This window comes from Pyrus communis, chromosome 10 (assembly GCF_963583255.1).
Source record: "Pyrus communis chromosome 10, drPyrComm1.1, whole genome shotgun sequence".
Taxonomy (NCBI): Eukaryota; Viridiplantae; Streptophyta; class Magnoliopsida; order Rosales; family Rosaceae; genus Pyrus; species Pyrus communis.
The window spans coordinates 19,717,035-19,740,370 of NC_084812.1; the positions used below are offsets into that span (position 1 = coordinate 19,717,035).

At 38.6% G+C, this 23,336-nt stretch overlaps 2 protein-coding genes, 1 long non-coding RNA gene and 1 other non-coding gene across 5 annotated transcripts; 2 read left to right on the plus strand and 2 right to left on the minus strand.

Annotated features, from left to right (window-relative positions):
* Nucleotides 1–8,604: 8,604 nt before the first annotated feature.
* LOC137746719 (uncharacterized) lies at nucleotides 8,605–9,370 on the plus strand. Its single transcript, XR_011069901.1, has 4 exons — nucleotides 8,605–8,647; nucleotides 8,755–8,828; nucleotides 8,956–9,096; nucleotides 9,251–9,370. It is a non-coding gene; the product is annotated as an uncharacterized lncRNA (long non-coding RNA).
* A 1,416-nt stretch (nucleotides 9,371–10,786) lies between these two features.
* On the minus strand, nucleotides 10,787–13,972 carry LOC137748309 (riboflavin biosynthesis protein PYRD, chloroplastic-like). Of its 2 annotated transcripts, none has more exons than XM_068488447.1 (4): nucleotides 13,796–13,972; nucleotides 12,749–13,291; nucleotides 11,847–12,145; nucleotides 10,787–11,667 (listed from the first exon to the last, which is right to left on the minus strand). In XM_068488447.1, the coding sequence occupies exons 2-4, from the start codon at nucleotides 13,115–13,117 to the stop codon at nucleotides 11,058–11,060; spliced, it is 1,278 nt and encodes a 425-aa protein (XP_068344548.1). In that variant the 5' UTR covers nucleotides 13,118–13,291; nucleotides 13,796–13,972; the 3' UTR covers nucleotides 10,787–11,057. The 2 variants fall into 2 exon arrangements, with proteins under 2 accessions (XP_068344548.1, XP_068344547.1); XM_068488446.1 differs by having other exon boundaries at nucleotides 12,749–13,299.
* A 68-nt stretch (nucleotides 13,973–14,040) lies between these two features.
* TRNAV-CAC (transfer RNA valine (anticodon CAC)) lies at nucleotides 14,041–14,114 on the minus strand. Its single transcript has one exon. It is a non-coding gene; the product is annotated as a tRNA-Val (tRNA).
* A 4,071-nt stretch (nucleotides 14,115–18,185) lies between these two features.
* On the plus strand, nucleotides 18,186–21,428 carry LOC137748875 (endoglucanase 15-like). The gene is made up of 7 exons (XM_068489063.1): nucleotides 18,186–18,226; nucleotides 18,979–19,159; nucleotides 19,529–19,942; nucleotides 20,070–20,156; nucleotides 20,263–20,415; nucleotides 20,578–20,859; nucleotides 20,973–21,428. Exons 1-7 carry the CDS (start codon nucleotides 18,186–18,188, stop codon nucleotides 21,288–21,290), a joined length of 1,476 nt encoding a protein of 491 aa, XP_068345164.1. The 3' UTR covers nucleotides 21,291–21,428.
* Nucleotides 21,429–23,336: the final 1,908 nt, after the last annotated feature.

The window sequence follows — 23,336 nt, forward strand, 5'->3', positions numbered from 1 at the left end:
TCTCCAAAATGCATCTTTTTGCTCCTTTAGCCCTTTGGACCTACAAACACACGAAAATAGCTTAAAGTACTAAAATAACTAAAGAAACATAACGTAAATGTACGAGAACAAGCCATTTAAGTCGCATAAATATGCTCCTATCAAATACCCCCACACTTAGCTTTTGCTAGTCCTCGAGCAAAACAGAAAAACAAAACAAAAAGAACAAAACACAACCTACACCTTCCAACAATCGTATCAGGGACTTCCAATGCACATGACAAGTTAAAAATCATTATTCTCACAGATTTGAGCCATCTTTACACTTAAGTACATTCTTAATCATAGTCACCACATACTAGTTCACAATTAAGCAATTAAAACACATTTCAAATGTAGTAACATGCTTTTAGAGAATTCCCTCAATTTCTTACTAGATGTACTCTCGTTTTTCACACAGATTTTCTGACTACACACCCTACACTAGGTATATGTGAGAAGATTGATGTAAACATGTAGACGAACACTCACATATGTTATAATAAGGAAAGCATTTTCTGGAGTTAATAAGCATGTTTAGATATGATCTCATGAATGGAATGCTACTACTTAGACGCGAGAACCAGTGACACCATAAGCTCATACCAAGTTCAAACTCCACAATTGAAATACATAACACTCAATATAGAAGTCAAAGGGTAGTAACGGGGCTAGGGTATTGGCTAACAATGAAAGGTGAAGGATAAACAAACATTCTTAAAGCAATAGTGAGCAAAGTATTGAATTAGACACTTAGAATTCCCTTAAGAACGCAGAAGTCAACTTTGAACACCCAAGGGAAAATCACACAAAACTTAGGGCCATATTCAACTTTTTGGACCCTTTCTTCAACCATCAACGCTCGTGAGTTCATTCTTACTTATTTTCACTCCTCTTTTTTTTTTTTTTTTTTTTTCTTTTCTTCTTTTTCTTTTGAATCTCAAAACATACATATAAACGTAAGAACAAACTTTTACTCCCCCACACTCATTTTCTTGCATAATGTAACTCAAAAGGAATTCATTTAAGTCATGCTCACTAAACTTTAAGAACAAGGGTATAGGAAAGTCCTACTCTAAGCTAGGTAAGGGGTGATGTGGGTAAACAAGGAATAAAGGCAAAACGAGGCTCAACGGGGTTAAAACTTACAACATATACGAAGTATGGGAAGTAAGGCTATTTGGCTATGGTGGTGGTCACTACACAACTTCTTCTTGAATATGTGTTATGCAAATCAATAACATGCTTTGAATGAAATGGGCATGAGTTCTAGCATTTGGAACTATATGATGAAACGCCTTCTAAGTAGTAACCAAGCAAAGAATAATGAGATCATGCAACGACTTTAGAAAACAAGAAATCACAGATTATACTCTCCAAAGAACGTTATAGGCTCAAGTCTCTCAGGGTTGTAGCGTTTGTTTGAGTTCCTTCCTTCAAGCATGTTACAAAAACGAATTTTTTTCTTTTATGATTGCATGTGAAGTCATACATTATAACCATAACCAAGCATATACCAAGAGTAAATCAAACTTTTCTCTATGTTTATAACTCTTTCTAACCGTCATGCAATTATAAACCAAATCCTTATCATTGTGTTGGAAGGTACCCTAAGACACAAACACACAAAAACGACTCAAAACACTCTTTTTAGGGTTTTTAAAACAAGTTTTTCAAATTTTTATGTGATTTTCGGAGTTATAAAACAAAACACACTAAAACACTCTAAAACAACTTAAAAACACCTTAAAACAGCAAGGAACAACATTTGAAGTTATGGGTGATAAAATCCCACGAATTTGCATTAAATAAACTTAGTTACCCCCCCCCACACTTAAATCAAACATTGTCCTCAATGTTTTAAGCATATGGTTCACACAAAACATAAGTAAACACACAAAAAACATTTAAACATACTAAACATGGCAGAATGTAATTAACAAAGAGAAGAGTTTAGGGACGCAAATCTGGTTATGGAGTGTAAATTCCCTCTTCTCCTTGGTGATTGCATTGAGGCTTTGATCTTTGTGATTCCACAGGCTTACTCTTGAACTGGTTTCCGCCCATCGTTGATTTTCCTTTGTGCTACTCTTGAACTGGGCAGCAGGATTCCTTTTAGGGTCTCCCCCGAAGGTCTGAGCTTCCTCCTGTTATCTGTTTCTTTGTTCAATCTTTGCAGGAGTGGTCCCTTCTCTGGAAGTGTATCAACCGTTGAAGATGACTACTCGAGAGCAACGCTAGGTAAGCAATCAGGAATAGATTCCGGGCAGTTGGCTCCAGATCGGTAGACTGACTCCAAGTGCCGGCTGATTGCTTCTTTTACTTTGCCATACAAGTAAGAACAAGGACAAAGAAAAAGACAGGGAAAGAGCATGATATGAGATATTTTTGCTTTTGACCTTGATGATATGAGATACCTTTGCTTTGAAGAAACGGTGAATGAATCAGCACATGCTTCAATCCGCCGTTTCCTCCTGGGTCATATGTACTCCAGGCATCTGGTATCATCTTTGGGGAAGAAGAAAGAATTGAGTATTTCGAAAGGCTTTGCTGGGAGTGCGCCCTCAGAGGTGAGGGAGAGTTGGGCATTTTCTTCAGGTTTGCCCTGCCATAAAAGACGAAGGTCGACATATATAGAGATAATATCAAGTGGTGGTACTTTTTACCCTTGTCGACAAACGTTTTGATCCCGCAAATCCGGCTTTTTGAAATAGTGGCGCCTCTTCGATCTTTGAATACGCCTCTTCGATTTCTGAGCAGGCGCCCCTTCGATTTCTGAACGACGCCCCTTCGTTTTCTGAACGACACGTGGTAGTGCAGATGCGGCTCCTTTTGACAAAGTTGAACGCGTCTTCTGAAAAGCAGAGAACGCGTCGCCTAAATTACGCCGGAAATTCCGGCTTTTCGAATTGGTGGACGCGTCGCCTTGGCTTCTTATAGAGCTATCGATCACCACAACAAACACACTCTGAAGAATTCCCATTCTTGAAAATCGACTCCGGCCCTTTGAGAATTAACTCCATCCACCCCATCTCTTTGAATACTTTTGAAAAATGGCAAACCCATCGAACCTTAGCTTAGAATTGAGTCTCAGCAGTGATACGGCCGCGCCGCGTCAAGGTAACGTATGGCGCCCTTCTTTCTTATCTTCTAACGGTCCTCTTTCAGGTGAAGACTCTGTGATGCAGGACGCCACAACAGCTACAATAGTAGCTAGGAACCTCCTTACTCCAAAAGATAGTAGGCTGCTGTCAGGACGGTCCGATGAGTTGGCCGTTCAAGAATCCCTCGCACTTAGTGTTCAGTGTGCGAGTTCTGTGTCCAACATGGGCCAACGCCTGCTTGCCCGCTCCCGTCAGGTGGAATCTTTGATGGCAGAGGTGGAAAGTCTCAAGCAGGAGATCAAACTGCTTAAGTACGAGAATAGAAGTTTGCACGTGCTTGCCAACAACTATTCGACGGGTATGAAGAGGAAGCTTGATGAGCTACAAGAATCCAATGGTCGGATGCAAAGTGACCGTCAAAGGCTTGCGGCTTACTTCCAGAGGCACATTTTTCCGGGCTCATCCAGCGTTTGGCCAAGTATTGAGGCCTCTTCTTTGATGCCTCCCGCTCCGATACCTTCCGCCCCGATGCCTTCCGCCTCGATGCCTTCTGCTCCGATGCCTTCCGCATCTATGCCTCCTGCTTCTAGAGTTTTGCCCAGTAGTGGGGCTTCAAGTAAACGCCCTTTGTGAAGCTCCATCATTCTGCCATGTTTTTTTTTTTTTTTTTTTTTTTTTTTTTTTTTATAAATAAAATCAAACGGCATGGAATTGGTCCTTGAATGGAAGGTGATACTTGAAGTGAACCGGCATTGGTTCAAATTCTAAAGTGGGTGCCTGGATCATTAACCACATGTTAGTATAAAAGAAAATTGAAATTCGGGGAGGCGGCTTACCTGTGTGCTCCAAAATGAACTCCAGAATAAACACCCCTTCGAAAGTTATGACTTGTCCCGTGTCATAAAATCCAACTTCCTTGGGAATTGTGGTTTCAAATATGTCCTCTTTGATGCCTTCTACATCTTCTCCAGCCACTACCTTCTCTTGAATCATTCTTCTTGGTGTACAAAGTCCTTTGAAGAATTCAACACCATCTAAAACTTGCTGTGTTGCACCAAGAATTTGAATAGCATTTTGCACCTTTGGGAAGGCTTCCACGATGTCCTTTTTACTCTCTTCTTGGTTGGGAATCAAAAACCTGCTAGGAAAAGGGACATTGGGTGGAATAACATCAGAATAACATGGAATTGGGACGTCCTTACTGGTGGTGGGTGGTTTAGAGGGCTTAGGGGGCTGCGGCAAGGGTTGTTCTACCCTTGCCGTGTGCATGTCTTCTTCCTCCTCCTCAATTAGCAGCTCTTCATCCACTTCTAGGTTATGTTTGGACATTTTTAGGTCAGCTCCAACCTCCATAGCACTTCCCAAAGTGATAGCATTATGGATTTCAAAATCTTCCTTCGAGTTTTCAATAGTTGAGTTGGAGAGTTCACTTTGCTCTTGAATTTGTTTCATGAACTCCATAATCTGCCCAAATTGCTCGTCCAATTTACCCAACTCCTTGGCTTGATTTTGTGACTCCTGCGCCAAAGAGGTTAGTAATTGAAAATTTTTATCATTATCCATGGACATACTTGAACTTGATTGGAATTGTTGTGGGGGAGGTTGTGGTGGCTGCATAGGTGTTGTATTGAACTCCTCATATGGTTGCCAATATGCTTCTTGTTGAGCCTCCTTGGCTTGATTTTGTGACCCCTGCGCCAAAGAATTTATTTCATTAAGAATTTGATTATAATCTATTGGCGAACTTGAATTTAATTGAGCATATTGCATATGAAGTTGTGGTGGCTGCATAGGTCTTGAATAGAACTCCTCATATGGTTGCCAATATGCTTCACGTTGAACTTGTTGATCTTCCCACCATATAGAGTTTGAATGATCCCTCCAATCTCTTTGTGGACATTGATTGGCTTGAAATCCTTGCCTATATGAAGCACCAAATGTAGGGACACTCTGCATTGTGGTCCTTTCGGCATACGGCGACAATTTAGAAGTAAGATTTGCCAATTGAGCTTGAATGCTAGCAAAATCCATATCTTACTTCTCTAGTACCTAAAATCAAAGAAAGAGAACTAAATCAAATATCAAAAGTAACAACAAACAAAGAAACCAACATTAAGTTAGAAACTAAAACGAAAACAACTAAACCAAAAAAAAAGAAAAGAACCAAGGGATTAGCAAAGCTGCTAATCCCCGGCAACGGCGCCAAAATTTGATGCGTGATTTATACGCACACAAATTAAACCCTCTTTTTATCAATTGTAGTATATGTATAAGTAGGGATCGTTCTGGACCGGGGATTAGGAGGGATTGTTAATCACTTGGATTTGACTCAAAAACGTAAAATAAAGTTTAAAACACTATACTAGACTCAAAGAATGCAAAACTAAACTTTAAATCACTAAGACAAACCAAAGACTCAAAATGCTTTAAAACATAAACTAAATTGAACAATAAGGAAAAAGGGGGGAAGAGTTTTGATTTGACGAAAATTGAAATAACAAAACAAGTTAATAAACTAAGCAGAATGTAAATGTGAATATGGATGATGGAATAAATGGAATGAAGGCTAGCTAAGGGGTTCTTCTCCACACATGTTATACTTGCATACAAGATTGATTCTCAGTTGGTCTTTCGATAAATTATGAAACTCAATGCTCCAAGTTAATTAGGTCCGCTTAAATTAACTTTCAGATTTCCCTAAATTCATTGGATTGAATGGAATACGCATTACAACCAAATTATTCTTAATCAAAGTCCCTAACTATGGAATACGCATGATAGAGACATTCAACAAAGATCATTAAGTTCAATGAAAATTAGAAGTGTTGACGAGGCATTCGTTACTATGGAATACGCATGAAACTTATGCCAAGAATTCGTTTAACGCGATTGTTTATAAGCAACCTCCACTACTTGTGAATATAAGTTCATAACGATTAGGTGAAACTCACTTATATTCTAGCGTCATATTCATGCATGAAAATTAAGCTTGCAATCTCAATGAACATACATAAATAAGTTATCAATCAAACAGTTAAACGAATTGAATCCACAACTTATGAAATTCCAACCAAAAGTAATCAATTCATATTGCAAATATAAACATAGTTTCAAATCACCCCCTAGCTAAAGGGGGATTAGTTCCTCATTACTTTGAAATCAAAGAAACACCTAAACATTCCAACAACTCAAACTTGAATTGTATGAACGTTTAGGCATTCTTCTCTTCCATTCCTCATACGTACAAAACAAAGAGAATTGAATTTAAACTTTGAAATCAAAGAAACACCTAAACATTCCAACAACTCAAACTTGAATTGTATGAACGTTTAGGCCCTCTTATCTTCCTCGTTGTTGTAGCACAAGGTCTAAGGTGAGGTTTGGGGAATTATGGAAATGGATGAGGAATGGTGGAAGGGGGACTCACGGTTAGGGAATAATGGAAGTGTTTGAGGGGTGTTGTGTTGTGAAATGAGATGTCCATGAATGAATGAATGCAAGGGTATTTATAGGAGTAGTGGAGGGAACATATGGCTATGTCATTTGTAGGTGAAGTAGGTGGATGTTGTAGGTGAAGTAGGTGGATGTTGTAGGTGAAGTGGATGTTGTAGGTGAAGTAGGTGGATGTTATGTTAAGTGATAAGTGATAAGTGATATGATATGTGGTTATGATATGATAAGTGGTTAAGTGGTGATGATAAGTGATAAGTGATTAAGTGATATGATATGTGGTGATGATAAGTGATAAGTGCATGTGGGTTAACTAATGAAGGAAATGCATGTGCAATGACAATGTGTTAGAATGGATGTGTGTTATGCATGGCATGATTGGGATTAGGAAAGGTTTAAATGTCCTAAAACTAAAGAGAACAAGGTTCCAACACTTTGGCTCCAATTAGGTCTTCAATTTCGTCCAACACTTTGGCTTCAAGCATAAGCTATCCGTCCTTAGCCCAAAAGTGCTCCAAAAGTCTCCAAAATGCATCTTTTTGCTCCTTTAGCCCTTTGGACCTACAAACACACGAAAATAGCTTAAAGTACTAAAATAACTAAAGAAACATAACGTAAATGTACGAGAACAAGCCATTTAAGTCGCATAAATATGCTCCTATCATACATGTCTACATAATTTGTCCCTAGTTTTAAAACGTTGTCAAGAAATTTATCTGGTTTAAATTGAGAAAAATGTCATTTCATGGTTTCGCATGGATTAGTTCTAGGGCATATCATATCTGAAAATGGAATTGAAGTTGATAAATCTAAGGTAGAACTTGTTAGTTCTTTACCTCTTCCTACTACTGTCAAGGAGGTTCATTCTTTTCTTGGACATGCAAGTTTCTATTGTAGGTTTATGAAGGACTTCTCAATGATTTCTAGATCCTTGTGCCGTTTGCTTCAAAAGGATGTAACATTTGATATGAATGAAGAGTGTGTGGTAGCATTCAACAAACTTAAGGAGTTGTTATCCACTACTCCTGTGATCATGCCACCAAATTGGAGTTTACCTTTTGAGTTAATGTGCGATGCTTCCGACTATGTTGTTGGTGCAGTTCTAGGACACCGTGTCAACAAAGTGCCACATGTCATCTATTATGCATCACGAACACTCAATGATGCACAGTTGAATTATTTAACAACAGAGAAGGAGCTTCTAGTTGTTGTATTTGCTTTAGAAAAATTTAGATCTTATCTGATTGGAACTAAAGTTATTGTGTTTTTTGACCATGCAGCTTTGAACTATTTACTCTCAAAAAAAGATGCAAAACCGCGACTCATTCGATGGATACTTCTGCTTTAAGAGTTTGACTTGGAGATCAAGGATAAGAAAGGGAGTGAGAATGTTGTCGCATATCATCTTAGCAGACTTGTGCACTCAAACACAGAGGAAGATCTCATCCCTTTACGTGAGAGTTTTCCAGATGAGCAATTGTTTTCATTAAAGGTTACTGACCCTTGGTATGCAGATATTATCAATTACAAGGTTGCCAAAAAGATTCCGGATGATTTTACACGTGCTCAGAAAGATAAGCTTGTCAAAACCGCCAAATACTACGAGTGGGATGATCCTTATTTGTGGAAATATTGCCCTGATCAATTGATTAGAAGGTGTGTCCCTGAATCTGAGTTTAAATCTATTCTAACTTTTTGTCATTCTTATGCATGTGGCGGCCTTGGAGCAAAGAGGACATCCCTTAAGGTGTTAGAGAGTGGTTTTTATTGGCCTAGTTTGTTAAACTATTGAATATCATGTAAAAGAATTATGACTTGATGTTCATTACAACCTGTTAGCATGTTTAAGACTTAGACTGTGCTTAGGGAAATATGATTTCCAATTTGGTTTAATTCATGACGATATGATTTTGTCACAGATTAGGTTCAAGTGAATTGTTTCACATTTTATGGTGTTTTGAAAACTAGTGCAATGAAATTGTCGTTTTCTTCAAACTTTGATGCAATTTTCATGTGTTTTAAAACTTTGTTGCAGGTTATAAACCCAAGCAAGCCAGTTATATTTATTAATACAGGTTCACTGAAGTACTTTTATTTGTTTTCCATAATCTTTTCTTCTATATAAGCAGCGTTGGTTTGTTTGTCACTTGGTTGTTCAGTATAATCACTTTTTGCAATGTAGATTCTTTACCTGCTTTTGAGGAAAAGGATCACAAGATTGTGAGTAACCCGACAGAAGCTAACATAATTGTACAGGTTAGATATTCGCTTGAACATATATAACGCCATCATCCTTTTTTCCCCAAGAAAATATGTTTCTGATCTGTTGCAAACCGTTGAAGTAGCTTGTTTTAGCTATATAAAATTCTCATTTTGCCTATAGGTTGTGGAGGGACTAGTCAAGAGTGGAATACAGGGGGAAGATATCGGTGTCATTACCCCATGTAACTCCCAGGCAGATATCATCCGGCTTGCCCTCAACCGCCTGACCTCTGTCGAGATACATACCATTGACAAATACCAGGTCCGGTTGAAGGTTCACTTTCTACGCTGATGTTATTGTTTTCTTTATCTAACTATTTGTTTCTTTGAAAGCAGAAGGATGACGTTGTTATATCTGTTTTCGGTTGTCATGATTCCTCTATTATCTGATTTGCAATGCCTTCTTTTCTATCCAGGGAAGAGACAAGGATTGTATACTAGTGTCCTTTGTTAGGTCAACGGAAAATCCAACGAATTGCTCCTCCTCGCTGCTCCGAGACTGGCATAGGATTAATGTGGCGCTCACTCGTGCCAAGGTAAGAATCACTTTGGTTTGGCCTTCTCACTCTATTATAATGTCGAAGATCATGTTCCAATCTGAATTTCCAGATTTTCTATGTTTTCGGAGTGACCAAACTTAGTAACATGTTTTTGTTTTTTTATTTTTATTTTGGTTTGCTTTTGTAGAAAAAAATTGATAATGGTTGGATCGCGCAAAACCCTATCGAATGTTGTGCTGATGAAACTTCTTATCGAGCAAGTTGAACAGCAGTCGGGCATCTTAAATGTATCGAACAAGGATATTAAGTTTAACAGCGAGTTAAGGGGATGCTCTCAGGCTCAGGTCAGATAGATGATGGATTGTAAATTTTCCATCCTGTTCGTCCAGTTTTGGTTGGTGACTGTACTATGCTGCTGATGTATGAGGTTGAAAGTTGTATATTTAGAAATATCACTCTCTCTCTCTCTCTCTCTCTGAGGCATTCTTTCAACAGAAAATTCTTCATTTTTATTCTTTCCCTCAGAGTCTTGAATGCAACAGGGACCCTTTTGTATCAAGAGATCACAATCACCAATGCGCGAGTGACTGAACCTGGCATAATTCTAAACTAAAAGTAGCATACTAATGCAATATAAAAGTGGAGTGCAAGGGGTTTGCAACTCAACTGACAAGGATTCTGAGCTCGATTCATTTTGTTTTTATACAAGCGATATACTAAGTCTGTGTGCCCAAACTACAATTTAGAAGGCAAATTTTATAAGGCAAACCAGATGATATCTTTTTTGTCTCCAAAAGTTTCTTTAACTTGCAATTCTACAAAATTCTTTAAATTATATAATGTAGCTTCATTCTTCAAACACAATAGAAGTGAAAAGAATGGTAAGGAAAGAGGAAAGCAAGTGAAAAAAACTAGAGTAACAATTTAACGATAAGGCAACAGACAAAATAGCAAACTAATATGGTAGTTTGATTGAAACAATATGGTGGCAGACAACATTCACTTCTCAACAAATTATGGGTTAAGACGCTTTCAGGGAAAAACAAGGTCTTTTTTTAGGTATGATGATGATTTTGAAGTTTTAGATCCTCCTACTCACGCTCCGGTTAGAAGATGTGACTACGGGACAGAGGTCCAGGGCCGAAGGGGTAGAGGAAGACTTAAGAAAACTTTGGAAGAGACTCTAAGAAAAGAATTAGAGTACTTGGATCTAACGGAGGACATGAAACAGAATCGAGCACAATGAATACCCATCTTTTGCGTAGAAAAATTAACATAATTCATTTTGACTGCTCTCTTGTTCCAACAGATTTCAGATTGAAAAAGTTGCAGAACATTCACGGGTGAAATGTAATTGGATGAGTTGTACAATATTGATTTTGAGTTTTTATTTTCTAAACGAGTGTAAAGATAGATCTACATATTGAATTGGCTACCGAGGGACAATTTAGGTAGTAAATTTGGGCTTATTAATCATTTTAACACATGGATTCCGATACAAACTTACAAAACCATTTCCCTTCATTCTTGGCTATGGCAGCCCTCAATATGCAGGTAAACAACATAACGAAAAATAGCAACTCTCTACGCTCTAGAGACTGGAGATCGCAAACGAACTTGGCCTCCGTCCGTACCCTCTTCCCGAATATTGTAAAATCCTTGTATTTCTCTCCAGCATCGGCACGAAAATGATCATGTTAAATCTGTGTTCTAGTCACTGACATTACAGATATCCCTCAAGCACAACACTCTCATTGGAAATCTTAGGCTGCAAATTCTCCACTTTCAGTCTTTTGCCCAGATCCTTCAATGCAACAGGAAAGTTTCGGACATCATTTTCATCCCACAGTGGCAATACTTCTACCACAATTTTTTGCAGCAAATTCTGCTCAATACCATCTTGGAGAAACTCTTCAAAATCACTAACATTTCCCTTTAAGTCGAACAAAACACTACACATTCCTTGAGAGTTACAGTATTCCAAAATAGCATTTAAGCTTATTTGATCAAACACCACTGTTTCGATACCTGTTTGAACTCTCTCTAGTTCTACCGATGTCTCCTTGTCTGCAAAGACTATTAGCTTATCTGTGGGTTCCACTTTGAGAGCAGAGATTTTGATTGGAGAACTAATATTCCTAGCTATTATAATCCGAAGTGGTTGATTGGCTCCAGCTTCTTTGGATGCGGGAATAGAGACGTTCTCCATTATTGAGGAAGGAGAAAGAATAACTGCATCATATTCCTGTAACAATTGCGAATAGTAACCACCAGACGTGGCAGCTCCTTCCCCAAGCTGATCCAGAAAGCGTCCATTGACTGAGATCGAGTATCTGCAAACAAGAGGAAAGTCTCAACTTCACAGTACCAAGCAAGCAAATAAAAAAAATTCTTTTGGTTACACAGCACAACACTCAAAGACATCACAGCTCAAATAAGGTATCATTTCCACTCATTTTTATGTCCATTGATTTTCTCTTGCTATTGACTACTGTAAACAGAATAAATTTACCTGATAGTGACGAAAGGATTCCCCGTTAGCATACGATGGATATACGCCTCATTTAGCCTCCTGCATAATTCTTCCTCTACGCACGTAGCAACATCAATTCCTGCATCTCTTAATCTATCCAATCCCCTTGATGCTACAATTGGATTCGGATCCACCATTCCGACCACCACTCTTTTCACTTTGGCTTTGATTAGTGCTTCACTGCATGGTGGAGTTCTCCCATAATGATTACATGGTTCCAAGCTCACATATGCTGTTGCATTCTCAGCCAAATCCCCAGCATCTCTCAGAGCAAAGACCTGTAACATTTAACTTCCGGGTATAAATTTTCATTAACAGCTACTTATAAAGCTCATGTCAAAAGATAAAACACTTAGACAGCATGTAGTATCCACCTATCCTTCCATTCTTTCAACTTCTAACCGATCTCTCTTGCTCTCTGCAAACGCACGGACACAGATAGACCCCACTATTACTAAACTAATAATTTAAAAACTTTATAAGCACAAAACTTTTAGAACGTCTGATGCACCTATAGCAAGAGCTGAAATAGGAAGAGAATTCCAGAATCCGGATTGCTATCCCCATACGAACATTTTCAGCTAAATGCTCCACAGTGGTGAAGAAAATATAATTGGAAATTTAACAAAAACAAGAGAGAGATAACCCCAGAAAGAACAGGACCATGCTATCCAAAAAATAAAAAGTTGAAAGAATCAGTGTGCAGGTATATACTTTCCCTTCCTCTATTTATTTTTAGTGATCTTTCCAAAATATTTTAACTTTTAAGTTGTAAGCAACCAAACAAAGAGCAAAGTGACCGATAATTTTGACCACCTCATTACTCAAACCGGTATCCATGCATTGAGAAGGAGAACTAAAACTGAGGAAAAGAAGTTTACCTCAGCATGCGGCTGGCCAGCTTTTGGGTGAAAGCCTTCACCAACAACCTTGCCATCCTTGACAATAACACAACCCACCATAGGATTGGGGCTGGTGCACCCGATAGCCGTTCTTGCAAGCTCCACACACCTCCTCATGTAGAACCCATCATCTGTATCCTCTTGTTGTGCCACTCCACACGTGACCCCAACAAACTTACCATGGGTTCTTAAACCAGTTGGTGATTTCGACACCCTTTTGAAGGAACTGCAAAAACCCGATTTGGGACTTGGATTCAACCTCAAAAGCTTGGTGGAAAGTTGCTGAGATAGTGAGCCATTGGGTGGACTTAGGGTGTAACTTGGGAGTGAAAGTTTTTGAACTTGCATTTCTTTTGTTTGTAAATGTAAACCTCCGATCAGAGTTTTGCAACTTCAGCCAGATTTGTTGAAATGAGTGCAACTCCCTGACTGAGCCTCGGGTTGTTCCCGCTCTTTAAGGCCAACTTATTCACTGTAAGAACTGAGCAGCACAGATTTTCCGTTGTTTCAGTTTCTTAGAAACTGTGTTTCTGCAAAGCAAATGAATCAAGAACTAAAGAGAGAGACTAGAAACGCAGATAAACAGCGGCCATATGGAGTTCTATCGCCTCAATCTCTTACTGTGAGATCACTTGTGCGTATATTATCTTCTGATAACAGATATTTTAACTTGTAATCTAAATCCCCATCAGCACAACCACAATTCCTCTAAACCCAACGATAAACTAAACCCATTTTTCCCCTTTTCCTCGAGAAATCATGCCCAAGCACCTGATGCAGGTTCGATTCCCACCGATTTCCCTCCCCTGATAAATAACCATTTAACACGCTAACGCCATCGGTCTACTTCAAAATAACTGAATCTGGAGACTGGAGATGCATACAATATAGAAAAAATGAAAGACACGAGCTTAAATCTAGTCCCATATATACGTTTGAAACCCAGAACCCAAGTACAATCAGTGTTACAAAAACTTGAACCAATTGAAGTCAAGAGTTGTTTAACAAAGAAAGCAAATCGTTTACCTTTGTGGCTGTGGGAAAACCAGTTTCTACGAGGAATTGAAATGGGTGCAAATTCTTGTCAATCTTTCCCTTGAAAATGTAAAAATCAGGAAAAAAGTGGAAGAAATGTAAAAATCAAGCAAAAAGTGGAAGAAATTGTTGGCAGCCAGCGTTTGATCGGGAGACTGAACCCAAAAAAAAAAAATATTGGGATTGAAAGGATACTGTTGGCAGTAGGAAACTGGTAAAAATGTGAAGTTAAAAAGTGTCTGAGCCCGGGTTCGAACCGGGGACCTCTAGTGTGTGAGACTAGCGTGATAACCGACTACACCACCCAGACAACTTGCTGATGGTGCTTCAGTTAACTGTAATAACGTCTTGTTAGTAATTTCTATGCCAAGATTGTTTTAACAATATAAGAATTTTATATGGTTTTTTATTTTATTTTATTTTTTTTAATAAATTTGGGAGGGGGAGTTTTAAACCCAATACATATGAGTAGAAACTCAAACACCCTATCCATTAGAATATTGGATTACATGCGGTTACTAAAACATGAATATTGGAATATTTGATTTTATGAGTTTTTTTTGTGTTTACTTAAACATGAATATTGGAATTATCATGGCCAGGGCTGAGGGAAGGCGTAAAGAAAGGTTATATGTATATTGAAGTGGAAAGTTGCAGTAGTAAAAATGCACAGTCTTCGGTCTTGACGAATTTCTACCTACAAACTAAATAAACACTTCTGATTAAAGACCAAAGCCACAAACTCAAGGTGTGGGGGAGAGGGTTAGCCAATAGAACTCCGATGCCTAAGTTAGTTTTCTGAAAAAGAGAGAGGTTTATAGCTTAATTGCATAGCAAAAACTTACCAAAATTTAGTAGGAATGGGGTATTTATAGGAGTTAGGGTTGCGTACATATGTAGGTTTTCCATGTCATGTGTCGTCCGGTTGGCCAAGGTGTGTCATCTGTTGGATGGAGGAGAAATGATTATCCCAAAGATATTATTAATTAAATACCTTATTGGGATTATCTTGTAATATTTTTTATTAGATGTGTTTATGATTCCTTGCTTGATTGAATTGGTCTTCAATTCGAAAAAATATAAAGATAAGATTTATCAATTAATCCTATCTTTAATACCTTTGAAATTTCTCCTTGACATGGGTAGAAGAGCTTGATGAGGCTGTTGTCAGATGCTCAAGTCTTCAAGAGAGTTTAACTGCCAATGGAATAAATGTGGGTCTCGCAAATTTAATAAGGCCATTCTTGTTATTAGTTGGTGAAAGTCCACGTGTCAACTCCAGGATTTTTCGAATCAAATACCCCCACACCTACTTTGTTGCATGCAAGAAAGGGCAAGAGGGTAGAAATCCCAAGTTAAGTGGATAAGACAAAAGAGTTGATCGTCGTTGTCTTCTTCATCGTAGCTGCACCAAAGGTAAGAAAAAATAAAACTTTTCCTCTTCTTTTTTATTTTTGTTGTAGATGAGCCATGTTAGGATGACAACATGCAAGGTATTGCAATGCAGACTTGGGTCAGCTCAGGTGAAGCCGAGGTGCTTGGAGGAGGTGGGCCAATGGGCCTGCTTCGCTAGGTTGGATTTAGAGAGAGAAGAATAGCCGAGTGCAGGGCGATGAGCTTCTACATGAGTGGGCCTACAGGCCAACTGGAGAGAGAGATGGCTCGTGAGGCCTAAGCACTTAGTCATTAGGTTCTTGTGGTTCTAGGCTAAGGGGTGGCACGCTAGGCTGCGTCCTAGTGTGCTAGCTCTATTTATTATTTTCTTTATATCTCTTTGGCAATCTTCTAAGCACCTTATTGGTGTTTTTGCAAAGGAAGTTTTCAATATGCCTTCTTCTAGCTGTAAAAGTGACGAGTATCTTCTGCCTAAGTATTGTCAGGGTGGGTCTTACTGTAAAGTCAGTTACTTTATGGCTGCTCAAGTTAAGATTGGTTATGATGAGCTATTCGAGGATTTTCTTGAGACATATAAGCACACAATCCCATTCGGAGTTCGTGTGAAGCGCGTGAAAGGTGGAAGTAATAATAAGTCATGTACTGAGGCTGCTAAAGTGAGGAAGAGAACTATCAACTTTCACCCGACTACTTCACAATGAGATTGATCTTTCTTGTGTCGCGCTTTTTCCTATGAGGTGTGCCCTTGCAATGCTCCCTGAATTCAATTTGTGTGAGGGTGGGATTCTCAAACTTAAGCAAGTTCTTCGATTTAGGCTTGAACATCAATGAGTTCTAGTATTTTTTGAGATTGACGACAATGATGGCGTGGGGTAGTGAAGTCTCGCCAAAAGCTTTTCGACTCCTAGAGCATGAGTGATCATGAATGGGTCAAGGACGCTCTGGAGGTAAGTGAAGAGTGGGAGTCTGTCTTTTCGCCTGAGCTGCGTGTTTCAACTGCTTAGAATTTTTATTAAGCTACTATTGACTTTAAGTTACTGAGTATGTTCTTTTCTATTTGCAGATTTCGAGTTTGGCTTAACTCCCAAGACCAAGTCTAACATGAAGAAAGTGCATGTCATTTGGACATTCTTGTTGGGTATTGCGAATGCGTTGAGTGTTCAGCCCTTTGGCAAGGAGAAATGTGGGTTGTCTCCAAAGGAAGAGTTTAAGCAGATCAAGGAAGATGCGTTCACCCATCCGATCGCCACTGTCAAGCCTACCGCCAGTTAACTAAGCCTTGTTGAAGACTATTGTGGCTAATTCCTAGAGTGTTAATGCAGACTGTTGTGCTCCAGTTACACCTGGGCAGGAAAACCCATCCATGTGTGGATATCAAGATAGTTTACCTTCTCTTAGAGAAGAGTATGCCTCAAAAGGGTGTCGACAAACTAGTTTACCATATCGTGTTGGAGAGCATACCAAATTAGTGTTAGGGGATTAGTTTTGCCTTCTCACGTTAGAGAGCATACCCATATGGGTGTTGGGGATTAGTTTACCCTATCGCGTACCCTAAGAAGGGTGTAAGAAGCAGCTTACCCTCTATCCTAGGAAAGTAGACCCTGAGAAGGGTGTTAAATGGTAGCTTGCCCTCTTTCGGAGGAGAACATGAGTGTTGTTTTTGAACATGCATTTTAGCCAAATTTATGAATAACTTCTCAAATCTTCATTGAAAATAGGCGAAATGTATCAAACTTTGTTGGAAAGTAGAATAGCAAAACAACTTGGAAAATTATTGGCTTGCGAGGTCTTTTTGTCAATCTACTTAAGACTTCGAACTTATTTGACTTGGACGGGATTCAACGAGCGAAGGTCAGGTTAGACGTAATATGTTCTCATATTGTAGGCATTCCACTACTTCTCAATTTTGTTGTTATTCATGGTGGTGAGCATGTAACTATCCTTCTGTCTACTCTGCTGATTTAGTAAGGACCTTCTCAGGTGGGATCCATCTTTTTGGAGCCATCTATACATGCATTAATGAAGGTTTTTCTCAAGACTATGTTTCTAGGCTGGAACTACTGGATCTTGGCCTTTTAGTTATAGCTGGAGAATAATTGTTGCTAATAAGTTGCGATTTTGGTGACAACCTTGTCCCATTCTTCCTCTACCAAGTCCAGGTTGTTGGCCACCTCATTTTTCCTTAGCTTTAGATTTAGCAGTATAATATTAATGGTTGGCATGATGACATTGGGGGAGATGATTGCCTTGGAGTTGAATGTTAGGAAGAAGGGAGTTTCGTTGGTTGCTCGTCGTTTGGTTATGGATACACCTATAGAATAACAGGGAGCTCATCTGGCCGCTTCCCTTTCTTGTTTGTGAGTGACCTTTTGAGGCAGTCTAAGACAGTCTTATTGGATGCCTCGGCCTACCCATTACCCTGGGGTAATCTTGGTGTCGACATGTGTTGCTTAATGCCATATTTCTGGAAGAACTTCACCAAGTCTTTGCCTACGAACTTTGCATCATTGTTTCTTTCAAAAGAGTATGATATTCTGAATTGGCAGCTAATGTTCTTCCAGATGAATTTTTCTATATCTGTCTGGGTGGTGGTAGTTATGGGTTCAACTTCAACCCATTTGGTAAAGTAGTCGGCCGCTACGATCAGGATGTTTCTGCCCTAGTAACAAGCGACATTGGTCCCACCAGGCCGATCGTTAATTGCATGAATGCCTCAAGGGATTGTATGTGGATAGAGTTTACTGGTAGGTAGTGCGGCACTGGCTTAAAGCGCTGTCAGTTGTCGCATATTTGTAGAAGTTCTTTAGCATCTTAAGGCATGGTTGACCAGTAATAGCCTACATTAAGAGCTTTCTAAGCCAAGGAACAACCACTATAGCACCTTTGTGAATCATGCTCAAAATCTTCAGGTCGTCAGGAATCACCAGGTAACGGAGATGTGGTCCTATGAAGGATCTTCGAACGAGCATGCCGTTCACATATAGTTATGTCCTGCCTTCACTTGGAGCTTTACTTGATGCCTAAGTCAGTTTCTCTGAAAAGAGAGTTTTAAGAGCTTAATTGGGTAGCAAAAGCTTACCAAATTTGATGGAGAATGTGTATTTATCGGAGCTAAGACCGACCACATGTGTCGGGTTTACCATGCCATTTGTTAGTATCGTTGGCCAATGTGTGTTATTTGTTGGATGGAGGAGAAAAAAATTATCACATAGGTATTATTAATTAAATAATTTCTTGGAATTATCTTGTAGGATTCTTGATTGGATGTGGCTGTGATTTCTTGCTTAATTGAGTTGATGTTAGAAAAACATAAGATATTATTTAGTAATTAATTCTATCTTAAATACCTTTGAAAAAAAAAAAAAAAATCAGAAATCATATCAACGAAAAAAACCTATAAATTGATCATAATATTCATGAAATTTCGCAAAAAAAGAAAAAGAAAACGAAAGCTTTCGAAATACCGAACAGAAGTTGTTTTGAATTAATAGTAATGAAAAATAAAGGAAGGAAAATGAAACAGTAATGTCGGATATTCCTACAGTTTAATTGACAAGGAAAATTAAATCGTATCAACACTATCCTTAATTAACAATCGTGGACTTCTCTATTACAGAAAGTATCACAAAATCAAAATCATAACTATCCCAAAATGGCCTCAACGAATTTAAAAATTTCACTATCAATTTGAGGCATATCAAGGCTTTGTTTTTCTGCATTCTTCTTGACTTACTAGCTCCCAGATTATTCAGCATGGCTTCCCCCAATTTATTTGGTTTTATTTGCCTTCTTATGTTTTTATTGACTACTCAACATGCAGTTCTTGGTGATATAGACTATGCTGATGCTCTCACCAAGGCTTTGTTGTTTTACGAGGCTCAACGTTCCGGTATATTGCCTTCCACGCAAACAGTGCAATGGCGTGGAGATTCTGGGCTTAAAGACGGAAGTGATGCTGGTGTAAGTTCACACAAATTTAACTTTGCTCCCTTTGATGATGAACAATTGAATATATAGAATTTTTCTTTGGGAAAACAATTCGCGCACGCCCTTCTTCTCCTGTTGCATACCCTGCCTGTTTATTTTGCTCCTTAATTCTCATTTGATTTATTCAAACTAAATCCTAGATGCAAACAGACCTGTTAATGGGTAGAAACAGGTGTACGAAAACACACTTTCTTCAAAATCACAATTAACAATTGTTAGCATCCACAGTACACATTCGAAAACTAACGCTAGCATTTAGAATTCTGCAGCATGTTATGTTAGAGAAATTATTTTCGTATGCGCTACATGATCTTCCATATACTACTTGATCACATATAACAGGTTGATCTTGTGGGAGGATATTATGATGCTGGTGACAATGTCAAGTTTGGATTTCCCATGGCATTCACATTAACAATGCTTTCCTGGAGTACATTGGAGTTCACCAAGCAACTCGAGGCCAAGGATGAGCTGTCAAATGCATTGGATGCCATCAAATGGGGAACGGATTATCTGATCAAAGCACACACTGCGCCGAATGTCCTCTATGGTGAAGTTGGTGATGGTGATTCAGATCATGAGTGCTGGCAGAGACCCGAAGACATGACCACTCCGCGAACAACCTTTAAGATTGATGAGCAACACCCAGGATCTGACCTTGCCGGTGAAACTGCTGCTGCTTTGGCTGCAGCTTCCATTGCTTTCAAGGATAAAAACCCTAAATATGCATCCGACCTTTTGACGCATGCAAAACAAGTAATACTCTAACCAGATCTCGTACCCTATTTTTGGGTTCAAAAATTTCGTACTAGATTATGCATATTATTACTTTTCACATATATAATTGGTGTACCAATATCTAAGGATACATGAAAATTTGCAGTTATTCGAGTTTGCTCGCAATCACCCTGGCATTTATTCGAATAGCATTTCAGCAGCAGGAAAATTCTATGCCAGCAGTGGATATGAGGTAATAATTAACATTTAACATGGGGTTTATGCAAATATTAAGTCTAATTAATCAGTTAAATCTTTGTGACAAAATTTTAAAAAATTGTGTACGTGTTTCTCGTCAGGATGAGCTATTATGGGCTGCTTCATGGCTTCTTCGTGCTACTGATGATAAAACCTACCTGGATAATCTTGGCCAAGCAGGCAATACTGGTGGTGCTAGAACCGTGTTTGCTTGGGATGACAAGTTTATTGGCGTACAAGTCCTTGTTGCAAAGGTACTAGACCAACTCTGTGTGTGTATCGCAGTAAATTTATTTATCATATAGTTTGATATATTATGTTAATTGTTAGACAATATTGAATTATAGTTGTTGAAAAACTGTAATATGTCTAAATATGTGGTACGGATTCATAATATGACGATAAAATATATGCAGCTTGTTCTGGAGGGCAAGGTAGACTCTGCAGGTGCATGGGGACAATACAAGAGCCAAGCTGAGCAATTCATTTGCTCTTGCATTCAAAAAGGTAACAACAATGTGAAGAAGACGCCTGGTGGGTTGTTATGGTTTTTGCCATGGAACAATCTTCAGTACACTTCAACTGCTGTATTCGTCGCAACCGCATATTCAGAGTACTTGAACGCCAAGCATGCCTCCATTCAATGCCCTGGCGGCATTGTCAAGCCGTCTGATCTTATTGCCTTGGCCCAGTCACAGGTATAAATATCTTTTTCATCCTTAAGATGACGGACAATTATTTAGGGTTAACATATTTGTTGATGAAGTAGGATGCTCTAAACTTAAACTTTATTCTCTTTTCAATTTACTAGGTGGACTATATCTTGGGATCCAATCCAGGGGGTATGAGTTTCATGGTTGGATTTGGGACAAAATATCCGACGCAAGTTCACCACAGAGGAGCATCCATTGTTTCAATCAAGGAGAATTCAGCTCCTGTTTCATGCAAAGCTGGGTTCGACTTGTGGTTCAACAAGACCTCGCCAAACCCGAATGTATTGGATGGAGCAATCGTTGGTGGCCCGGATGAGAATGATGGCTATTCAGATTCAAGGTCGAACTTCCAAATGGCTGAACCAGCAACTGTTTCTACAGCACCACTAGTAGGTGTCCTCGCTAGGCTTGCCTGAGTTGATTGGTAGTTTTCATCCATTGTCCTGAACTTGGTCACTGTCTAGGGTTGTGTTCTATCATTTTCTCTAGTTTCCAACAAAAGTCCCATTGTCCTGAACTTTAACTCTATAAAGTAAAAACTAATTAACTTTTAGTCTATATTTAGGGGATAAAGGCCAATTGCAAGATATGAGACGAACCATAAAGCATTTGATCATGATCAATTTTGTAAGCCTACTTGAGTATTGAGCATTTATCTGTAAGAACTGAGTTCCTTGCAATGATTAGTTGTTGTAACTGAGAAAAAGAGAGTCAATTTTCTCACATAAAATCATTCATATATGTGTGGATATGGATAACATATCAATTTTTTTTATATGTATCCGTTTGATTTGTTTGATTCCTGCTCGAGCTAGATGATGAAAAATTTTCACGTCCGGTCCTTTCGAGGAATGGATCCTTTCACGTACGTAGAACTTTCGTATTAAGTTGCCTACCTTGGTTGTCTTTCAATCAGTCAATTATTTATCGTCACAAATTGAGTATAAGTTAATGACATATCTCTCCATCACATCATGAACTCATGTAGATACAGAGAGAAAAAAAAAAAATACCCATTTATTCTCTTATGCATAGTGACTTTTTATGGGTTTAAAACATTTGTCCATGTATATACGTTTTTTACTTGTCTAACAAAAGACCAATTGCATGTGTTTTTTTATTCCCCTCTCAAAATCGCTTGCAAATATTTCAAACACATGTAGCCGACGGTGGAGGTATGTAAATTAAAAGTCATCCTGAGTTGTGTCATGTAGCTTTGGTTGAAAAACGAGAAGTTTACTAGACATATATGTTAGTAATTAAGGGCAGTTAGTTAGAGATAATTCTCCCTATTATCTTATTTATCAGTTTATATTTGAATTGTAATTTAAACTTCAAATGTAATTGTTTAGATGAGATAGGACTCTTGTATCTCTACTGTATAAAACGATGTATACCAGCATTACGAAAGTTAATGAGAATCAGAAAGCTTACATGGTATCAGAGCCTTGAATTTTTTTTTTTCCACGGTTGAGGAAAATTAGTCAACACCGCCACCATCACACTGTACTCCGGTCCTAAACTGCGAAGCACATAAGGCAGCAAATCTTCATTGGCAACGGGTTGTCCAATGGACGCCAACTGATCAGCAATGTTCTTCGCCTGACCAAGATAATCTGCGATGGATTTTTTTCCCTTTTGAAGTGAAAACAATTGAAACTGATAGTGAGTGGCATTAGCAAGACTATTGTGAAAAATTCTGACGAAGATGCTCCAAATTTCACGAGAGGTAGAAAGCCCTGTTGGTATTGAAAAAGTTTGCTAACTCAATACCAAAATATGTGGGTGATAAGTTTACAAACTCTATCACACCTCTCACTTTCACTCTCAATAAAATTGGACAAAGAAATAGAGAAAGGAGGGAAGCAACAAGCTTTGAAAAAAAACACTTGGACTTTGATATATGAAAAGAGAGTTTACAAACTCAATAGCTTACAAGCTGAAATTAAATGAATGGGAAATGGGATTCGGATGGGATGCTCTAAAGCTTAGCAAGATGGCCTATTTATACAAAACAGAAATTAATAAACAATGCAACAACACATGCAATGAATGGGGTGTTTAACATCTTTACACCCTTTAAAACACATGCAGGAACTTTGGACAGTCTAGCACACATATGCAGCTATCTTTCCAGCTTGCAATCAACACTCTTTCGGCTAATACATCACATGGCAGCACACTGCTGTCTTGTAATCAGCTTTCGGCTAACAGATGGAGGGAGCAATGATCTTTGTAGTTGCTAGAAACAACCTGGAAAGAAACTAACAGCTTGCTTTAACCATTAACAACCTGTTTTGATTTGATTTTCCAACACACCTCCTCAAATTAAAACGCCTTTATGCCTAGCATTTCACGTAGCAACTTGAATGGCTCAACTGGCAGTGGCTTTGTGAATATGTCAGCCACTTGTTCCTTGGTGTGACAATAGATAAGTTCGATTGTCTTTTGCTTCACATGGT